Raw genomic sequence first — 22,120 nt, 5'->3', positions numbered from 1 at the left:
ACACTTTTCTTTTTTGCTATACCTTTGAGTTACAAAGCAGCATTTCCTCAGTGGTTAGTATGGGTACCCAAAGGCAAAGAAATCTGGAGAAAACCAAAACTCAAAGCAAAACTGAGGTAGCCTGGAATTGTGAGAAGTGAATCTGGTGGTTAAATGTAGTGTAGCTTGTGTGAACTGAAATTGAGGGTGGGCAGAAGAGCTGGAGTTACCCAGGCTTATTTTGGGTGTAATTCAGAGTATTAAAAAAAAAAAACTGGAAAAGCCCGAAAGAATTCTACTACTTAGGTGATATATGTCATCACACTACAGATATCAGACAACTTAGCTGATTTCGTTTCCCTTCCAGTAGAAGAGGAAGATATTGAAAGCATTTCTAAGTACATTTATTTGACAGAAGGCATTGAGCAGTGTCCCTTTTCAGTTATATTCGTTGAGAGGTGTCAAACGCATTAGGCCCCATGAGTAGGATGAGTAGCGCAAAGTTGATCCATGGGCCAGATGAGTAGCTTGGTGCTAGTCCGTGGACTGGACTGGGCCTGCAGACTGGCCCCATGCACTGGATCCAGCACACCGGGCTAGTCCAATGCAGGCATTATATGTATCAGATCTGGCTGCTTATGCAGTATACAGCACGCATGCCAAAATCCGGCCCACACATTGGTCCCAGTGTTTGCCATATGTGGGTCCAGTCTTAGATCCACAGGCAGCACTGTGGACCACCTGATAGGGCTGCATAGGTTGGATCTAGCCTGTAAGCCATATCTTTGACACACCTGCATTACTCCATGTGGAAAACACAATAGGAAGAATCATTTTGCTGAGCAAATTAAAGAACCAACCAAGGTTTATGTCACATGAAAAACATAGCAGCTAACTGCTTCAGCAGGAATAAAAATTAGGCTTTGGGGATAATTTAGAAAAAAAGCAAAAAACCCAACCAAGTTCTTCAGCAGAAGAAAAGCTGAAACTAGTGCAAGAGCAAGGTGTTGAATACAAAGTTTGTCTTAGCAGAAGTAGGTTTAACAGTGAGGAATCTGAGTTGCTTAGCCAGAGTTCCAGCTCAGCTAACAGAGCGCAGACCTGAGTAGGATGAGGCAAGTGAAGTGTCTAAGTACAGCTGTTATCTAAGCAACTAGGCGTACAAAATCTCCTTCACAGGCACATGTAGACTGCAGAGTAACAGAAATCTGTTCAGGCCTGTTAGACACGAGATCTAATTTCTGGGTTGACCAATTTTCTGAAGAGTATAAAATTCCTGTACCTTGTGGCCACTAAGCACCAGCTCTCATGCAAAGCAGGGGAAGTATGCTAGCAACACAGAGCCATGCGAAAAAAGAGGTGCTAGAACATCACATCCTTCAGTCTTGGCAGTCTCTGAAGTACTTTATTTTCAGAATGGCTTTGCTCCAGGTGGCAGTGGGTTGCTAATTTGGAGCTAGGTAAAACAGTCAAAAATGCCTGGTGACTAGAGGATTTATCCTTGCTCAAACTTGAACCAGGAACCAAAAGCAGGAAGGTGCTTTTGCCATAAAGGAGCACACCATTAGCTGATATTAGTGATTACACGTAGAACAGCTTTCAAAGCCTCCAGGCACAACAGGCAAGACTGTTATAGCCCCTGCATCACACTGCATTTAAAATGTGATTAACCAGTTAATTATGTTTTAAATTGTAATCCAGCCATATGTTAAAGCAATTAAATGGTGCCATAAAAAAAGAAATAATACACAGTTATTCCACCAAAATGTGTAGTAACTTTGTTGCTGGTTCTTATCACATCTTTAACTGAACATGTAGCCATGTAGGCCCCTGTGCTTGGGAGCACTGTTAGCTGATAGTGCACCCCCTGGCTGGGAGCCTGGATCAGCTGACAGGGCTCCCAGCTGTGGGAACTTGTTATTTGCTCATTTAGGATGATACAGAAACTGTGATCCTGGCAATAAGATGTGCACTGGCAATAAGATGTAATAGGATCTGACGCTCAATCCTGCAATCATGCCTCCTGCCATGCATGTGTAGGATGGCAGAAATGTGATTGCATAGATCAGGTATCAGATCTCATTGCACCTTTACCTGCACATCTGGCAGGGGCCTATTATAAAGCAAGGGCCTTCCAAGCACTCCCATGCCCTTAAAAGCACAAAGGTAGAAATCATGTGTGATTGGCCCATTCACAATGATGATTTTGGTTGGTACAAACAAATAGATTTTAAAATTTATATTTCTGACCAAGGAACTGACAGGCTAAGAGTTCATCCATGTTGAACATACAGATTTGCCAAAAAAACAAACAGACACCTGATATTGAAATAACCACTTGAAATTCACCATGAAAAAAATCCCTCTCTACCTTCAGCCTTGGGTATTTGAAATCCTAAGATGAAATATGGTGTGCAGTCCTGTCATTAAAAGCAACACCCATCTTCATATGCAGAAAACATCCCCTTTATCAGGTTGACACCAAGCAACACAACACACACATTTGCCACACCCGAGCTGAGCAGGAGTACTGATGGATCAGATTAAATGCAGAGGCTTCACTGTTTATAGTTTTCTTCCCACACACTAGAGAAGGGGAATGTATGAAGTCAGTGAACTGCTAGAAGATGCTGGATGTTTTATCTTTCCATTTGCTTGGGCTTCCAACTAAATTGAATATTTGCCAATTATCCTGGATGGGGCCAGGGCACTCAGTCATTATGTTGGAATGTTACTTAATGCCTACAACTTCTTATCAGTGGGAGTGCAATTTATACATCTGGTAAACAGGCCAAAGGGATAGAGATGGGTTGAGTAATGTCAGACATGCATGGGCATGGGCAGAGGCCCCTTTTAGCATATCTAGCTATATGTATAGCAGGGATGTCAAACTCATCTGGTCCCATGGGCTGGGTAAGTGATGCAAGGCCAGTCTACAGGCAGGGTCAGACCCATGGACCCCAGCCAGAACCAGTCTGCAGGCCATAGTTTGACACTTCTGCTGTGAAGGAAACAGAATCCATCTCCTCTGTATTTGGGCTTCTTCACCTGTTCCAAGACCTGTTTTATCATAGCAAGTCCATCAGCCTTTTCAGTGAAGAGGTTCTCACAACTTTGTGCAAAGCAAATGTTGTTTTAAAAGACTTACCTATCCCCAGGCTAGAAATAATTTCAAGATCTTGGAAACTACTGGCCTCTAATACTGCTTGTGGCAGCTTCAATGTGAAGGGCAACAAATCCCTGTTAAAAATAAAGAAAGGAAAAAAAACTCCAGTGAGTCAAACAGCTTGCAGTTCATTTTTAGCAGCTGGATTTGCTGGTAACTGTAACTCAGTTCTGCAAAGTGGTGAACATCCTCAATTGCCACTAAAGCCCCAAACATACCCCAGAGATAGGAGAAACTTAAGAGTGGGAGGGATCTCTGGAGTCCTTACGCAGAGTGCCTTGAGTTTGTAATTATCCAATGTAATAGGCATTTGGCAAAAAAGGGTCCATGAGAACCTCGCCTGGGCCTTCTGCACACCATAGCCACAAAGCACTTGGAAAGCCTCCTCCGCACCCCAAACTCCAGTATCATATAGTAGGTCACTGGAAGAGAGCAGGAGAGACAAGGCTTTCACCAATGCCTTGGATCCCCCCACAGTTGCAGGGAATTTGGTAGATAATGCCTAGACAATTTTAGAAAGTGAATTATTCTACATGCTACAGACAAAAGCAAACCCCACAACAGTCTCTGCCAATTTAACTTGGAGGAAAATTTCTCCCTGGCCCTAAATCTTATAATCAGCTTACCCCTGAGCAAGGCCCGCCAGCCAGGTGCGTGGGAGGATTCTCAGTATTGCAAGCAGCATGAGGCCACCTCACCTAACTTTCCAGATCTAGCTAGCGACAACGCCCAAAGAAATCTGCAATTTGCATCAGTTGAGATTACTCTAGTTTTCAGCAGATTCTTAGCCCCAGTGCCATTCAGGTGGTTTAACCTCTGTGCCTCCATTTCTTCATTCAGGAAATAGCAATAATGAGACCAACCTGAATGGGGCTCTGAGACATTACATTACATTATGAGATTTTTGGATGGAAAAAGCTATAGCACTGCAAATAGGTACAATGCAATTACTTATTAGTTAATATTGGATTCTCTTTTCGGTGGCTCCTAGGCCTTCCTCTACCACCCTTCCCATCCCTCCAAATCTAGGTCTCTCCTTCACATAAAATAATTTAGATTAGATTTATTTATTTAGATTAATTTAAATTAGATCCTAAAGTACAGGGTAAAGTTGATAAAGTAGCCTATTGTATGATGTGACAAGAGGTAATGAAACATGTTATGGCAGGGAACTTGGCAGCATCCCTTAACTCTGTAGTCTCAGTCTTTGTGGCGGTTTTGGAAGGTGTGGAATTTTTCTGAAGAAAACAGAATTCATCAGGGAGGGCTGGCAAGAGTCATAGGAATATACCTGCCATCTGGGCTCTATGGGGAAGCTTTTGGGATTGCTGATAATTGTTTTGCCTTGGTTCACATCTAACAATAATTTGTAATACCATTTCTACCTAATCCCTCTCCTTACAAGGCCCTTGAAAGTCAACAATAAAATGAAACGGGCAGTGAGGCACAGGCTCTGGCTGGCTTTACATGTTAAAAAGCTTAGCTAGCCATTCAGCAAGCAGCAGGAAGTCATTTTGAAAAAAACTAACCTCATGACTGGTTGGTCTCTGTTTAAAAAAAAAATCTAAATGACATTGCAGCTCTAAAAAGAGCTAGTCTGCTGACAGACGAACCTGCTGTGACCTCCTTTGTCCCTTTCTAAAGAGCATATGTTCTGCTGACTGTAATGTATACCCCATGGTTCTGCGTGCTTCACTGAGTGCTTGGCTGGTTGATTATTTTTAATAAGCTGAGATAGAGCTGGGATCTCTTTGTGGAAAATGTGTGGGTGTAAAAGAGGAACTGGGAGCTAACGCACTGGCCTTCTCTTACTATGTTCTTCATGTGCTTGCATTTATTATTGAGATGCATAGATCTGACTATGGAAAAATATTATTAAGCAGTGGCACTTCTAGAAAAAGATCCATTTCATTTGCAGGCCAGGCAGTTTACATGCAAGTCACCGAGTCACTCGTTGACTTATAGGTACTATTTTAGTGGTGCAAGGTAATTTAGCCACTTGCTAGAACAGATCTGGCCTTCGCCTGAGAAGAGACTGTCAGCAGTGATAAACTGTTTCCAATTATTTATAGATTATTATTTACTAGAGACTGAATAGAGGTCAATCCACTCAATCATTCAGGAGCATGCACTGGACTTCTAGGTGCTCCCCAGAGGGGAAAAAAAATCAGTGCTTAACCTTTTTTGTTACCTAATGCTGACAGAAAATTATTTCTCCATTTGCCTTCAGCAGTCTTACAAATCAGTAAAAACATCAAAAGAACATTTTATACCCCATAGTATCCTCTATAAAAAGGAACTAACAGCAAGGTCTTTCTTGTTACGGAATGTGCATCTTTAGCTGGGATATAGTCTACTGTGCTTATAACGCAGATGTGAACTTCCTCCCGCCCCCCATGGATCATACGGTTAGAAAATCTGGACCCAACTCTTATTAATATTCAGTCTGTTTTATGACACTGGCAACACAACTCACTATCATTGTTGGATCCTTTCTACAGCCAGAACAGTATAAAGTGACCTTATCATAAATCGATTACTGCTGTGGACCTGATCTAACTTGGAACTACGTATTGACAGCAGGCCAGCCAGGGTGGCATGGAACTCAGCACAACCTGCAAAACCTGACCCACAAGGGAAGCTAATTTAAACCTAGCTCAGATATGTCTACACTACACTGCAGGGTAGACATACCCCAAGCAGCTTCAGTCCTTTTGTGATTACTGTTATGGGACTGCAAGGGTGATTGAGGGTTATCTTCAAACTGCCAGCAGTTTAAATCAAATTTAAAACCAGACTTGATAAAGCAGGAGCAGCGCAAAAAGGATGCACTGATACCACTGTAAAAAGATTGGCACAAATGCATATTTTAGATTAAACTGAATTACTACAGATCCATAGATTAGATTACACAGGGTTAACATTAGATAGGGAATGACCCCTGATAAAGCAGAAAGGACAATATAACAAGCCTTTTCTATCTCTAAAGTTTGTATGGCACATTTTTAATGTTTTATTCTGAATTAGTGTGAAATATTTACTATTATTTGTCTAAACTTCCCATCAAATTGATAAACCACAGTTTTTCCTCAAGTTCTCTCAGCTCTGCTGGCAGTTTTTGCATGAGGTGGTTAATCCTTACACCCCCTCACCAAGCCCTTTTATGCATTCACTGCTCTGTAACAGACTGTGCACTAGTTTTGGGCCTGTTCCCACAGCCCTTCCTCAAACAAAACTCCCAGTGAAGTCATTGGGAGCTCTAGGCATCTAACTATTGTGAATTGCACAATTTAGCCCTACTCTAATAACAAGGAGCTGAAAGTTTAGTCACGTTCTGGAGCCTGCAAGCTTGAGCTGAGCTCAGCGTGAACCCGAGCAGGTATACAGTTGTGGTTAGATACTTACAGGTTTTACATACTTATAGGTGTCAACATGCATGCAAGCAAACCCCAGTGGTTTTGGTGAAGCTGTGCTTTTAGTTTTTTCAAATGTGAAAGCACAAAAGACCACTCCATGGTGGCAAAAGTCCATACATGAGGGCTGAACTTAAGGTCTATGTGAGCTAAACCCACCAAATTGACTGCAACTCTGGTAGAAGCACAATTGTAAGGTGCAGCATTTGGGACTGGCCAGTAGAAGCGTAACAGCAATTTGAGAGATGGGAACACACCATTTCCACGCAAAACTGAGGAATTTTGAATTTTATGACTAGGCCTCTTTGTATAATGGTCCGGCTTGGTTCCAGTCCTGACAAAACTGGGAAATGTGAATTCAGTTCTGGGCCAGAATTTCATTACTTGGGCTCATCTCTAATTCAAAGCAGCCGAACCCCACTTACACTCACATCTCATTTTCCTTACTTAAGAGGGAGAAAGAACAATCTCTGCTCTTATAGTTCTAAGTGCTTCTATTTGTGGACCTGTCATAAACCCAGCCTGACTCCAGTGAAGTCAGTGGAATTACATTGGTATTACCCTGAGAGCAGAATCTGGCGCTTGAACTGTTGGTTGCTTTGGGTACACATACATGGGCGATGTCTTGGAAAGGTGGTATTTACAAGCTAACCATCCTTTTGTTCCACCCCTGCATGACAGTAAAGGCCAGCTTCAAGCATGGAGTTACCCTAGGCCCACCATGAAGCAATCCCAATACAGAAACCTTGAGTACCACTTACCTACTGACGCAGTAGAATGCTACCAGTTTGAAGACATCCTCAAACACTAGGACAGATCCCTCCAGGTACAAGACTGATAAGAAACAAAAAAGTATTCAGCAGCTGTTTTCACTGAGCCCCATGGGAAAGAGATGGCTGAGTTTGGCTCTCACTCATCTTTGTTTCAGTGGCAGGGGAGGAAGAGGAGTTTAGCCATTGTTTGGAAGAATACAAATGTCAAAGAATTGGTTCCAGCTGGCGTACTGCAATCTATTTTTTTTCCAGGAAAATGTAGAAGGAACTGAGAGTCCATCTTAATACTAGTAAATTTAGGAGAAGCTAATGTGCTATGGTAACACTAGAAACAAAGGAACACAAAATATACGTGTATGCACACATTCCTGACAAATTATTTTGATTTCTGACTTTTGTGTTGTAAGCCAGAAAAGGATTATACCATCTACTACCATGCATACTTCAAGGAAAATCACAGAGAGAATATTAATGAACTGTAACAAGATACATGGTACTTTCCAGTAATCTAGATTGGATTTCTATGTTATAAGATGCTAATGCAACCCCAGTTATTGAATTTTGAAGGTTTACTAGATAGTTTTCTAATCACGTAATTCAGTACAATCTTGGTATATAATACAGTTCATATAAAGCAGTGTGGTCAGTTTTAAAACAGGAAGACAGTCTCTTTGATTATCTGCTTCAGAGTTTCTTTCCATGAAAACAAAGAGGCAAAAGCAGGAATATATGAGACAAGAAACAGAGTAATATTGCCATGTATAGTGAAGCACCACCTAGTGTTGAATATGTATTATCATTTCAATCACAGTGTGAACAACAGTACATGACAACACATGTAGTGTTATGAAGAAATGGAATTCCTTGGTTAACATTGACTCTATGGCAAAATGTGCATTTTGAGTTTTTCTATTCCAAGTGAAATTATAGCTGTTGGCTACATGTCCTGGCACCTTCAGGGCCTGGGAAGACCTGCATAACAAAGCCATATGTATATTATATAACTTGAACTTAACTGCCCTCTTATGTACACCAGTGTTGACCATGTTATACCACTGAAGGCAAGCGGTTGAAACCCAACTTGACTGAAGCAATGTTCTACCAATTTCATTCTGAAGAGCTAGAGTGGTATGAAAAATGCATGAAGAGATCAGACTCAGGTCTCTCTGTTCTGACCAGGATGACAGTTGACCGAGTGAACACGTCATTTCAATGCACAAACACAATTCAGTACTGTCATTCTCCTTCAGCGTAATTCAGAGATGGAGCTAAATTGCAACCCAGACCATAAACCTCATTTTCTATTCCCCAGATTTTGCTTAGGCTTTCATTAAGGATATAGCAAAAATCATTATTAAAACGAAAAAACCCAAATTCTTACCATATTTCTGAAACACTGTCAACCCTCATCCAGATATGGTTACCTAAAAAGTGTCCTTCATAATGAAACGCTATGGATGAAATCTTGACCTATGTGAAGCCAAACAATTTTTGCCACTGATTTCACTGGGGCCTAGATACCCAGCTGCAGGGGAGATACTCTCAGTACAGCAGAGGTAAGACAAAGGTGGCTTTAGTTATTATTGGGCTCCCCTGATCCTGGGGCAGCTGCAAGGTGATATGGTCCCCGGTGTAATCTGAAGCAGCCTCAGAGTTTTACTAAATTATACCTCTGGTCATTCTGACAGCCAGAGATCACTAGGTCTTGGGTACATCCAGGATTGCCTGTACACTGGTGGCTAAGCAGAGGTGGCACGCAGTGGCTGCACTGACTACGTATTAACTTCCAGGGACTCCCAGGGAACATTCAGCAAGCTACTTAGACAGCCATTGGGTTGGTTTGCACCAGCAGAATAGTAAAAGCAAGGCCAGAACAACCTCTTGAGCTCACATGCTCTTTCTTCCATTCTGGTTCTGTTCTACCTTCTTCCCTTTTACAAGTCCCAGGTCAGAGACACAGGTTCTGAGTTTGGCTATGAGGCATCAACATCCCTATCAGTCCTAATTCACAGCCCTCAGAGTCCTCCAGCTCCTCTGATTTACCATGTATGTTGTTCTTTCAAGCAGTCATTCCCTTAACACAAAGTGGTGTCTCCCATTGTCTCTGTCATAGGTGATATTGGTCTAGGACCCATGTTTTCCGCCCCCAGAGTGCTTTGCTGTGGTCTCTACTATACTGGATATTGCTGACCCCCATTTTTCGTTATATTTCCTATACAATTAAAAGCCCCTTTGAAAGTGAATCCACGGCAGAGTTGTTTCTGCTTCACCCTCATGACTTATAACCTGGACAAACATTCCTCCATCAGAGGGCTCTTCACCCTACCATCCTGCCAGACTTTTGTGTATAGAGGCATTGGCTGAAGGTGTCTATCTGAGCTTTTAAAGATACTGCACAATCTTTATAATACATTCTTAACAGTAATTCTATTCTGTGCCAGATGAGTTATGGACAGATTAACATCATCCTGTCATAGTGATATCATAATCTATCATACAGATGTAATTCATAACGCACCTTAGGCAAAAACATTTTTCAGTGCAGCAAGCTCTCCAAGCTATCCATTTCCCTGACAATTCTCCAGAAATCCAAGTATGACCCAAATAGGATCATATTGCCTGTTAAAGGATATTGATTAAGCATTTAGCAGCACCAATTTGCAATGTGTACAACTCATATCCTTCCAAATGGTGGAAAGAAAAACAAAAACATATAAAGCATGTAAATCCAGAGACTCAGACCTGCACCTGGAGACTGGGAGCTTGTGAGTTGGTTCGCATACATCTCAATTGATTTCATAAGGTTCCCCCCCACACACTCACACTGTGCTTTTGCAGCCCTTGTTTTCAGATTAGATTAAAATAACCAGATAACCCATTTGGGGCTTGCAATTTGCAGCTGCAGCTAACAGTGCACTTTTGCATTTGCAAATGGTTACAGATGTTATGGGAGTAATTTGTTCTTGGTCTGTCCACTCATTTTGTACATGTACAACTAAGTTGTTTAGGAGAGTAAAACTGGTAAAATCCCCAATAAAGGTGCCTTGTCCCAGTACAATTTAGTTCTCTGCTCATACAGGAACATCATGTCCAACACTTCGTTTTACTCCAGAAAGTTTTATCACAACTTTTCTGACAGCATACAACACTGCCATGTTGCTAGAGTGCATCCATGTTTGGCTGCTTTGGCCAGTGATGTACATCTTCAGAGCACTAGATTGTGTTGGCAAAAAATGCATTACACAGTGTGTGGCCAGTGTGTCCATAACACTGGTCAGAGTGCCATGTTTTGAGAAATTTGTGCAGTGCACTGTGGGATGCTAGGACTCTCCAGAGGGGAACTGTGGGTGTTTGAGGTCAAGTTCCCACACCTCCCGCTTTTTTCATCCAATGATCTCCTCTCTTATACACCGATTTACTATCTCTTTGCCATCTCACTACTAGAACAGGGGTTGTCAACCAGAGGTATGCGTACCCGTGGGGGTACTTTGAAAGGTCCTAGGGGGCGAGCAGGGATGAAGTGCCGCCACCCTGCACCACTGCCTCACAGGAGCAGGGCCGGGACAGGGCAAGAGCAGGGCTGCACAGGTGCTGCACTGCCGCTGCTCCACCGCTCACTGCACCTCCGCTCAGTGTCTGGCTGCTCGCCACCTCCACTCCCCCCACAGGTACACTTACTAAAAGAGGGGCTGCCAGGGGTACAGTTATTAAAAAAGGCTGAAAACCTTGTACTAGAAGAATGAGTAGATAAGCAGAGCTGTCATTTGGTGGAACCAATAATAATCTTCCTCTACTTCAAGTAGTCATTAGGCTCTGGGGAACTTCTGCCTGTGATTTCTCTGCAATACCATAGCAAGTGGGGAGAGAGGGGGAAGCGGAGTGACTGCCCCGAGCACCAAAACTAAGGGGAGCCAACAGGCACTGCCCAGCTGGGGGGCAGGGCGCGGGATGGAGCCATGATGGTGTGGGGACAGGGGAAGGGTGGCTCCTGCCACTGTGTGCACTCCCAAGCATGCGCCCCTCGGATCCATGTGCAGGGTGAGGGTTGGCTCCTGCTGTGGGCTTGCCCTGGGTGCCAAACTTCCTTGCTATGGCACTATTTCTCTGTCCAGGTAGAAATGCTTTTGTGTCATAGTGGTGATGATTTTGTGTCACCTCTTCCTCTTCCCTTCAATTGTTCCCTGCAGAATCATGTTAGCCAAGCCTGTTGCTCAGATCACATGACCAAACCATTCCACTTTCTGTCCTTTTACTGCTGCTTGTAAAGGCTCTTGGGATCCAATTATCAGTTCCTTCTTCTCTGATAGAGTTGTTAGTCCTACTTCTGAAGAATTCTTCGGAGACACCTGAATTCAAAGGCTAGAATTCATTGTTTTGTTGCTGCTGGAGGCCATGCCTGTTCAGCCACTCAAAGAACTTTTACCATAAAATGAGGAGACTATCCTTCTAGATTTCATCCAGCTTTGGGAGTTTGGGTCACAATTCTACTTTTGATTTGTGTTTCATGTTCTCTCTTTTGTGATGGTAGTTTCAAGGTACCTGTATGAATCCATTTGTTTGTATTCTTGCCTTTGATGTATACACACATTGTATTTGTATTTCTTGTTGATTACCAGAATTTCCCATCGTCACTACTTTACTTTATTTCTGCACTGCTCTTCATCCTGTAGGCAGTCGCAACATTATCTACTCTTGCTAGATTTGCCAGCTCTGGTCACATTCCACCTCCTATCACATTCATATTGTCTGCAAAGCAAAGGTAAAGGGGCTTTCCAGCTTCAAGTGATACTGTCCCTTCAAAGAACTGACAAAGAGAAAAGGTAGAGCAGACATGGTGAGAGAGGACACCTGTCTTACCACAGGTCTACAGAACCAGTTAGAATATGTCATTTGCAAGGGCCATCCATGGTCTCTACATTTCTATAGAGGACTTCAATCACGGTTTTGATTCTTTTGCTGATGTTATACTTCTCCATCACAGCCGATAGCACTCCCTGTCATACAAGGCCCAATGCTTAATCAAAGTCTATGAAGTTGTTTCTTTTGATGCTCTCTATATTTTTCACTCAGGATTCTCAGGCTAAGGATTTGCTGCACTTCACCTGGTCTTGAAACCTGCTTGCCTTTCTGCAAGCAGTACCACTACTTGAGGTTGTTCAGGAGTACCAGTTTGCTTAGGTGACCAGTTTGGCTGATGGTGTAGTAATTAGTGCAGCATTCTGGGAAACTATAATTACAGTAGAATAGATCATGGTCATACAGCTTGCTACCTCATAAAACTATTTCGCATGTTTTGTGAATTGTATCAATCACAGCAACATGCTCCATTCTCTATTCTTGCTGATTTGCCAGTTTGAAGATTTTGTGCTGCTTCTTCAACAACTTCTCAAGTATAAATCAGTCTCTTCTACTTCTTGTTCACATGCATGTCCATTGATGATGTCAGGATCAGAATTTAGATTGTGGCTGTATAAGTCACCACAGTTCTCCAACCATCTGTCTGCAACAACTTTTAGTTTCTGTTTAAAGGCACTTGTATTTGTCCTAAATCATGGATCTTTTTTCCCTGTTTTTTGGTTAGTTTCCTGACTGTATCTTATGCGTAGAACATAAGAAGTGACATACTGGGTCAGATCAATGCTTCATGTAGCTCAGTATCCTATCTCCAGCAGTGGCAAACAGTGGATGCATTAGAGGGAGAATATCCATCCTCTTTCATACACTGCCTGGCATCAACGATCATTAGCTTAGGGATATCAGAGGATGCATCCAACTGCTCTGATTAACAGCTATTGATGGACCTGTCTTCCATGAATTTGCCTTATCCCTTTTTGAACCTGGTTATACTACCTGCCACTATCTGGGAACAAGTTCCACAAGTTAACCATATGTAAAAATACTTCTGCTTGTTTGTTTTAAATTTCAAAGAGCCTATTTCTTCTGTTAATTTCACTCAGTGTCTGCTAGTTCTAGTGTTCTGCAATCTGATGAATAACAGTTCACTATTCAGATCCTTCACAATTTTATAGAATGATATCATATTGCCTCTCCTCCTCCTTTCCAGACTGAATTATCTTGGCCACTTTAGTCTGCCTAGTACAGCAGCTGGTCCATACCCCACCTCAGCTGCATTTCTCTGTATGTTTTCTAATTCTACTGCAGCCTTTTTGAGATGTTGAGACTCCAGACGTGCCTCTTTTCCTGCAAGTTGCCTCTGCTGAGTTGACACTATTTACCCAATGTGCAAAATTGAATCTGAATGTCAAACTTCCTGTAATGCTCTGCTTTACCTTCCTCTGCTGTACCAGTTTCCTTCTTTAGCTATGTAGACCTAGAAGGATGCAGATAAACCAGGACTGTCTTGTCTTCCCTGGTTTTCCCAGCACCTCTTGAGTAACTTTTTCAGAAGTTGCTCAGTCATCTGTGCTGTCTTTCAATCCTCATTACCGAGAGGCAAATCTTCCCTCAGTTTGACTTGAAACTGTTCAAGTCAGTGCGCCTCTGCTTGTCCAATTCCTGCTTTACCCTGAGGTGTCTTTCTTTAGGCTGCTTCTCAAGTTTAATCTTTTATGGTTATGATGTCAAGATTGTGATGAAGCCTCATGTCAACTCCTGGGAAAGCTCATATGAACTATAAATCTAATGAAGTGTTATGAGTTTAGGGGTTTGTCGCTATCAAATCTAATGCATCCACTGTGCTGTACATTGACCTGTGATTCATACCCTTAAAACTTCTCGTTGTCCATGGGGGTTGAGCAAAAGGCATATTTTTACAGGATATGCTGGTGTCTTGAGACAAGTGGAATATATCTTTGACTCTAGAAAGAAAGCATTGTTTTCTAAGTGTAATGGCTGCTGAGAAGTAGACCTCTACCTGGTTTGCTCCATCAAGGTTTGGGACATCTAAGTTTTTCAGCTAAGGAGCTGGGTTGTATTTTGATACATTTCCCTTTTCTTCCACCATGGGTTCCCACCATGCCCTGGTCTCACAGACTTACGACTCAGAACTCCCAAGCATCTCCAAGACCTCATCAGCCTTCTTTGTCCACTTCTATTTCCTTCTGGTCATGGTTAGAGTTGCCACAGTTATGGTGGGGTTGGGGCTCTTTTGGGTCCCCACTGAGACACTGCCAGATAAAAGGAATTAACATGCATCACTGCTCAGTAAAATATCCCAAGTACTGCAGCAGTGAAAGCCCCAAGATGTCAGCAACAGCATTAGCCTCCTTTGTCTTCTGGTTCGGCTACCAAAGTTATTTCCCCTTTTCCTGACAGTGGAGATCATGCCTGTCATAGCACAGCCTCTGCTTTGCAATGACTATATTTTTGTGTAAATTTTGTTGTTGACCTTGCACTACCCCATCTTTTCACAGGCTGAGGAAATCCAGGACTGTTCTACTGGTTCAGGTGGCACTATGCGGTCAACTGATTCTGTAGCTTCACAAGGAGCCTTACCTGTGTTTTCAAAAAAAAAAAGAGAGGCAGCAGAAAGAGAGGCATTTCCTAATTCACTAAGTTTTACAGGGGAGGGAAGGGGAGGCTTCAGCCTTCTGTTCTGGTAGGACCGCTGGACAGCTGGATTAAAACATTTAATTAGAGTGGTCCCTGCTGCAGGGGTAGGTGCATGGTGGTATTGCTGCTGATGGACTAACACAAATAATACATCTACAAAGGCAGACTACCAATGCCAGTAAGGGGCTTAGCTGCACAAGGAAGTGGCTTAACTTGTTTGGCACAAGTTCAGGGTTTTGTCAGTAAGACAAATGGAGTATAGATGCAAACAAGGTTGTGTCAACAGAAGGTGAACATTACTGGTAACACTTTGTAGTGGGGAACAGGCCATAGAAATTTAAAACGACCCAGCCTGTACTGGGTAGTCAAAAAAGGGGACAGTAAAGCACATGAGTAGATACACCCTGCCTCTGACCCTTAGCTTTGAGGGGATGACTTTAGGTAGAAAGAGGGTGCATTTACACATGTGCTTTACTGAGGAATAAACTGATCAGCTCCACAGTAAAGCATTGCCATCTACACATGCACCAGTATTAGGGCACAGTAAACTAATTAATTGCACTGTACAATAGTACTGTCAGGGACAGTACTATTTTATAGCAGAATAATTAAACTGCATATAAACATGTGTGGACAGTGACCACAGGTGCAAATTGCACCTATTTAGCCCAGCCAGCTGGGGGCCAGACTCCCGCTTCCTGTCAGCACCGACACTACCACTTGGAGCCTGGAACTGAACCCCCAGGCCTCCTGGCAGCTCGGGCCTGCTCTGCCCCAGATCAAATTGCTGCTGGCCTACATCCACGTGTAGATGCTGTACCTGGGAGTAGTTTACCCAGGTACACCATTCGAGCAGTTTACTCTGGCTCAAACAGCACTGGAGTTTATTGCTTTGCATTAATTGCATGTGTATATGCACTCAGGTAGAGTTAAAATTCATGGGATATACAGTTTATGATAATTTTGTTTACTAAGCATCATTCTTCTTCCTTGCTTGCTCTCAGTTACCAATATATTTCTGTGAGTCTAGCACACAACATCATGCCACTCTTTAATACAGACTCAATCATCAGCTGAATAGAAAAGGCATAATTTAAAGCATAGTTTAAAAGAAGTAATGTGGTATCTGGGAGGGAAGGCCCAAGTATGAAACTTCTGAGAAAACTGAAGTGGCACAAGGGAAAAAACAGTTTCCAGCTATATGTACAGGTGAAAAAACTGCTTTGAAAGGGTGGAGATTAGTAGAGTTCATCAAAATGATGAATGTTTCTAACTGAAAGGACTGCAGTCCTTGCCCACAGCCACTCAAGGAAGTACGGTCTTGTGATTAAAATATCAGAGCGGGAATTAAAAGTCCTAAATTCTTTTCTGGCACTAATATCCTATGTGGCCTACTGGTTCCTCATGCATCAGTTTCCTCATTGGATTTGATGAGTGTGTACACATTTACATTCATTGGCATCTTTACATGTGCTCCAGGGTTTAGGAGTGCTTTAATCAGAGTGGCTCTCAGAGAATTAAAGGGCCCCACCATGTCTTGTGTATTCAGCATCCTGTGCTTCAAAAGGGCAGTGGGGGAGTTTTAACTAAAGCTCGTTCAATGAAGCGCAGGGACACAACATACAAGATGTGGAGACTGCTGGAGCATGCTAATCAGTACACTCCAGCAGACTCCAATCCACCATAATTACAGCATGTCAGAGCAGCATCCCTGCATGTCTACAGGCACCTTTTAATATTAGATAAGCTCATTAAGATTCTCAAACAGCAATACCAGGGCAAAATATCTTTATATGTCCCAGTTCAATCCCTGAGACAATGGCATTGGTATTTGGAACACTGATTTAGAGTAGCTGTTTTAGAACCGAAGATTGCTTTGGGTCCTGTAGTTTGCAGAGCAGTGGAAGGCCACATTATGCTAGAACAGCAGCCATTGTCTCTAGTTCTGCAATGATTAGACAGAGATTTTACATCATTCCTCCTGGGAATGAAAAGCAAGCACAAAAGCCAAACTGGGGATTAAAGTAAAGCTAAGAAAACCATGTGGGCATCTCTCCAGCAGGTTTCCACACAATCTCACTGACCTAAAGCTCAGCATAGAAATCGGGTGTTTTTTTTTTCCTTTTAAACTCTTTATGATGAACTCCAATTGACAGAAAAGACAAACATCCACTGGTAAGCAACAGAGCACTTTTTGCTGTGGCTGCAGGACAGGGCTAGAAGCAACAGCCTTAAGATGCAGCAGGTGAAATTTAGGCTGGAGATTAGGAGGAAGTTTCTGACTATGCGAGTAGTCAGGTCTTAAAACGGGCTAGCTAGAGAAGGTGTGGATTCTCCATGCTTGGAAACTTTCAAAAGCAGGTTAGACAGACACTAGCTGGGATGGTTTAATCATGCATGGTCCTGCCTTAAGCAGGGGGGTGGATTAGAGTCACTAGATGACTTTGTGAAGTCCTTTCCAGTCCTACTTTCCTATGATCCCAATGTGCAAACCACACAGAAAGCTGGCAGAGCTTTGCCTCTAAAGAATGTATGCACAAGTGCTTCTGATTTCAAATAGGACCAGCGGTCGGTGACCACCCACAGACACCACTGGTGGTGTGAGTGGCAAGGGGGTGGGGTGAGCAGTGACCACCCAGAGGCATGGCTGGCAGTGTCAGTAGCGCTTTTCTAAAGGGGTGCACCATCTATCTGAGGGGGTGTACATGCAGCCGAGTGTACCTCCTACACATCACCAAAGCCCAGAGCTATCTGCAGGAAGGGAGGGGAGAGAAGGGAGGGGAAGCAAGCTGCAGACTGGGGACTGTCCAGCCTGAGCTGAAGGTGGGGACGGTGGATTGGAGCCCCCCACCTTATGCCCCACCCAGGTCCTCAATTGGCTCCAAAGTGCGGCTTGATCCCCCAAGTGCCTGTTGGGTCAGGGAGGCAGCTCTAACTTGTGGAGCTTTATGTAAAGCACCATGAATTAAAGAGTGGGGGCCTGCATGTCTGCCAGTGACCCAGTTGATTGGAGCAGGGTCCATGGTGGCTAGGAGGGTATTGCTGGATAGACGGTGTATGTTTTTACATTTTTGTAGAAAATCTGTTGTGTCTCGGATAAAACTCAGTCTTTGGGCGATGAGAGGTTTTAGGATAGATTTGATGAAACCTGGTATTTCTTCAGTTAGGGATCCACAGCTGGAACCTATCGCCAAGGCAGATCTATAATTTCCAACCATGGAACCCTAACAGAGGAACGACCAGGTTTCACTGAATCCACCCTAAAACTTCTGGTCACCCGAAGACCGAGTTGTATCCAAGACACAGACTTTCTACAAAAATGTAAAAACATAGACCACCTTCCCAGCAATACCCTCCTAGCTACCATGGATGTTACCAGTTTATATAGCCACATCCCACAGCAGGATGGCATCCAAGCCTGCCTTGGATATCTACACAAGCAAGTTAACAACTCAGAGTACAGACCTCAAGATATACTGAACTTACATAATTCATCCTTACACACAACAACTTCGGTTTCAACAACCAACACTTCCTCCAGACCATAGGTACCATAATGCCCCCCAATATGCCAACCTTTTTATGGCCCACCTGGAATAAGAATTCCTCAAGAACTGAACTATTAAACCCATGCTATACCTAAGATATATAGATGACATCATCATTTGCACTGAAAACCTGGAATCTCTGATTGATTTCCATCATGAATTCAAGAATCATCACCACTCCATCAGACTCTCTCTTGAATACTCCGGCATCAACATTTCCTTTTTAGACATCATGATCAATATCCAGAATGGTAAAATACAAACCACCATATACAAAAAACCCATAGACCAACATACACACCTCACAAATCTCAAAAGGGCTTTCACTCAACAAGGACACTCCTCTGGAGAGATAGACTGCACTTTTGAAAGAGCCACCTGGACACCACATGAAGAGCTACTGCAGTACAAAAAAAAAATCCCCACGAATTGCACACCATTAGTTATGACATAACATCCTTCCCTGGAGCCTATACAGAAAGTCCTTAAACAATTGCAACCCATACTAAAAGAATACTGAATTTTTAAAGAGATCTTTCCAGAACCACCCCTCCTAGCCTTTAAACAAGCACTGAACTTTGCTAACCTCATCACCAGAAGCAAACTTCCCATTGGTGACATGAAGGGGGTGCATGCAGATGCATGTGCACCCCCTGAGATTGGCAGTGCACCCCCTGACAGAAGCACTGCCGACACGGCCGGCGGCACCTGCAGGCAGTCGCTACTCGTCACCACCACGCCCCGCCACTGCCACTGCTGCCTGCAGGCGGTCGCTGTGCCCCCGCAACCTCCAGGGGCACGTGTCGTTCATGAAACTTCCTATGGACCAAAACACACCAAATGGATCCAGACCATGCTGGGACAAGAAATGTAAAACCTGCCAACACATCTCCACCACTCCCACAATAACTACACCCCACAACAGAACCATCAACATTCCTGGACCTACACCTGCACCTCCAGAAACGTAATATAAATTGCATCCAGTGCACTGAATTCCCTGATGGAAAATATGTAGGAGAAACCAAATAACAACTGCATACCAGAATGAACGCACACTGAAAATCCAAAGACAAAAATATCCAGTTACCTGTGTGTGCATACTTTTCACAAGACAATCATTCTCTCTCCAATCTCTCAATTCTAATCCTCAAAGGGAATTTACAGACGAGCCTACAAACTTCACTTCATAAGTCTACTGTATACAAAAATCATGGACTAAATATAGACATTGGATTTATGGCACATTGCAACCTGCTTACCATCTGATGACCCCAGGTAACCTGCCTGCAGCTGACTAGCTACATTCCTTCACACATTTCCCTCCTTTTTCTCCCCCTCCCCTCCTATTTCTATCCATTGTCTCCCAAACTACCACTCATTTGCATTTTCACAGACCTGCATGTTGCAAATTAGCTTCTTTTCTACCTTGGAAAACACACAACACCAGCAGGGTCTCCCTATGCCTGGAGAAGGGCATCTGTGCCCAAAATCTTGCAGAGAACATTTTTTCCAACTACTCGGTCTAATAAAAGATATCATATCTACTCAAAGAACCCTACCTGCCTTTGTCCTTAGACCAATGTGGCTACAACCAACAGCCCTGAGATCTGGGAGCTACCCCTCTCCTTTGCCCACTTCTCAGAAAGCAACTGGCTTGCAGCTCAGCACTGTTTGCCTGTGGTTTTGTCGGGAGCTCCTCTGCATTGACCAGCTATCCTCCCACCCTACTGGTTATATCACACCTCCTGCTTGCAGGCTACTTCTCTTGCAACTTCCTGCAGCTGCTCCTGGCCCTGTGCAAGCCTCAGTTTCGCCTTTCTGCTTCACCCAGCTGATCTTAAGGTTGCCACCCATTGCGGTAAAATGTGATTAGGAGACAATCCCAGCTGTCAGGCAGCCTGCTATCTAAACTAATCTCCACTGCCAGTTTCCATAGCTGCCACTATCATCCAGACACCACATGCCCTCAACAGCCCTTGGCCTCGTTTCTGTGTCCGATCCACCATGCATCCTAGGTGTCACTCTTATTTCCAGATTGTATGCATCACAGAACTCACTGCTGAGCAGAAACCGAACCCTGACCCTGCTCCACCCGGAAGCACCAGGGACCTCAGTCTTTCCATCCAGTTTATTCTGAGTGTTCGCCCAGGAAGAAGCCAGCAGTTGTATTACAGCATATTATCAGTGAGGTGTAATGACTGCAGTTATCTTTGCCTTCCTTATTTATCCAACACAGTTATGCTTTAAAGCAAAACAGCTGTGTTTTCTTTGCAGTGCGATCAACACAATCTCATTGAATATTTTGGCAACTGGTTTTGTCACCTATATTTTCGTGAGGTGGTTACCTTGGCAATTGCACCTTTGTGTGGTTTGTCACCGAATGACAGCACCGGCTAGTCAAAAAAAAAAAAATCTTTCATCTCTGCAATAACAAGTTTAGCCTCTAATCCATTAATAGGAAATCAGAGACATAAATAGCCCTTCACTTTTTTTTATATAAATGTAGTTCCTGCTCATTGTGTGGAGATTTACAGTATTAGGAATTCTCTTCTCATGGTCAAAGCTGAAGGGACCAACTGTGGATTTTACTCATTCACAAAGAACAAGACTGTCTATGTAATCTCGACAAGCAGGTTACCCAAAACCCTTTGATCTTGTTCAGGAGTTCTATAGGCCGCTGGTGAGAAAACACTCTGGACAACGCCTGTTTACAAAGGTTAAAATAAAAGACTTTTTTTTCAATCACAATCTCTCTGTTGAGTTAGCTTAACAGGAATAGAAAACCACTCCGTTTCTGTGCACACAGTTTACTCCCATGCCAGTTTAACCCCATTTCAGTGCTGTCAGCTCATCATTAGATAAGAGACTACAAGACTACTGCACGTGACATTACCAAGGTTTAAAGGTGCTGTGTCTACAGGTTTGGTAATGGGCCTTTTCAGTCATATCAAACTACCGTCTGTCAGTTTGAGCTAACTGCCTTCCCACATATTAACGAGATGTTTGGTCCATATAAAATGGAACTGCATTTGGAAACATCAGGCCCCAGGTCCAAAATAATAAGACCTCTTTGTTCAACCTAATCTGATGCAGTCTAAAAATGCTGTTGCTAGAGCAAACAACCTTGATGAGAATCACTGTGCTGCTTTGTGTTCCTCAGCTGTTCTACCAGTATAAGGCTCTCTGCCAGTGAGCTATCTCCTGACCAGAGGGATGAACTTGATCTAATAGTTTGAGGTTGGCAACGCACAGTCTGTGGGCCAGACTGGCCCACAGTGCTGGAGTGCTTAACCTCTGCCCGTGCCGGTGCTGGGTAGCAAAGAATTCTGCAAGGGCTATGTAGCAGGGCACTAGGGTGCCTGCTACTAATAATAGGAAATGGATTCAGCTGCCATTTATTAGGGCAGCAGGTGGCAGTTGACATGGGAACTAATTGGATCAGCTGACAGCCAGGGGGCAAGGGGCAGGGGCAGGGGCAGGGGCTCGGGCTTGGTGGGAGAGCTGAGCAGCCTGAGTCGATGGTTGCAGCCTGACCACTCTGACCAGCTGCAATGATGCAGGGGTAGAGAACCCTGACGGAGGTATGAGAGAGCCAGCATAGAGTGGAGTTGGTATTATAAGCTCGGGGGGTTTATGATGTGTTATAGCCGGCTGGCTTTTAGTTCTGTTGAGTTGTGATTATTACACCGGAGGACCGGGTGAGGCTGTAGGGGTGGAGGAGGCCTC

The 22,120-nt window shown here is 43.5% G+C and overlaps 1 protein-coding gene across 3 annotated transcripts in view; it reads right to left on the bottom strand.

Annotated features, from left to right (window-relative positions):
• RIN3 (Ras and Rab interactor 3) overlaps window positions 1–22,120 on the bottom strand; it is a 112,611-nt gene that overhangs the window by 39,072 nt on the left and 51,419 nt on the right. For all 3 annotated transcript variants that reach the window (XM_019552437.1, XM_019552436.1, XM_019552438.1), the window contains exons 4-5: window positions 7,320–7,392; window positions 3,128–3,219 (exon numbers count right to left, since the gene is read on the bottom strand). In XM_019552437.1, coding sequence (XP_019407982.1) covers window positions 3,128–3,219; window positions 7,320–7,392 — 165 coding nt within the window. The remainder of the gene's footprint in view (window positions 1–3,127; window positions 3,220–7,319; window positions 7,393–22,120) is intronic.

Source organism: Crocodylus porosus, unplaced genomic scaffold, assembly GCF_001723895.1.
Source record: "Crocodylus porosus isolate Cpor-Errol unplaced genomic scaffold, CroPor_comp1, whole genome shotgun sequence".
NCBI lineage: Eukaryota > Metazoa > Chordata > Crocodylia > Crocodylidae > Crocodylus > Crocodylus porosus.
Note: the sequence above shows the minus strand (reverse complement) of the source record. Positions and strands in the feature narration are given on the sequence as shown.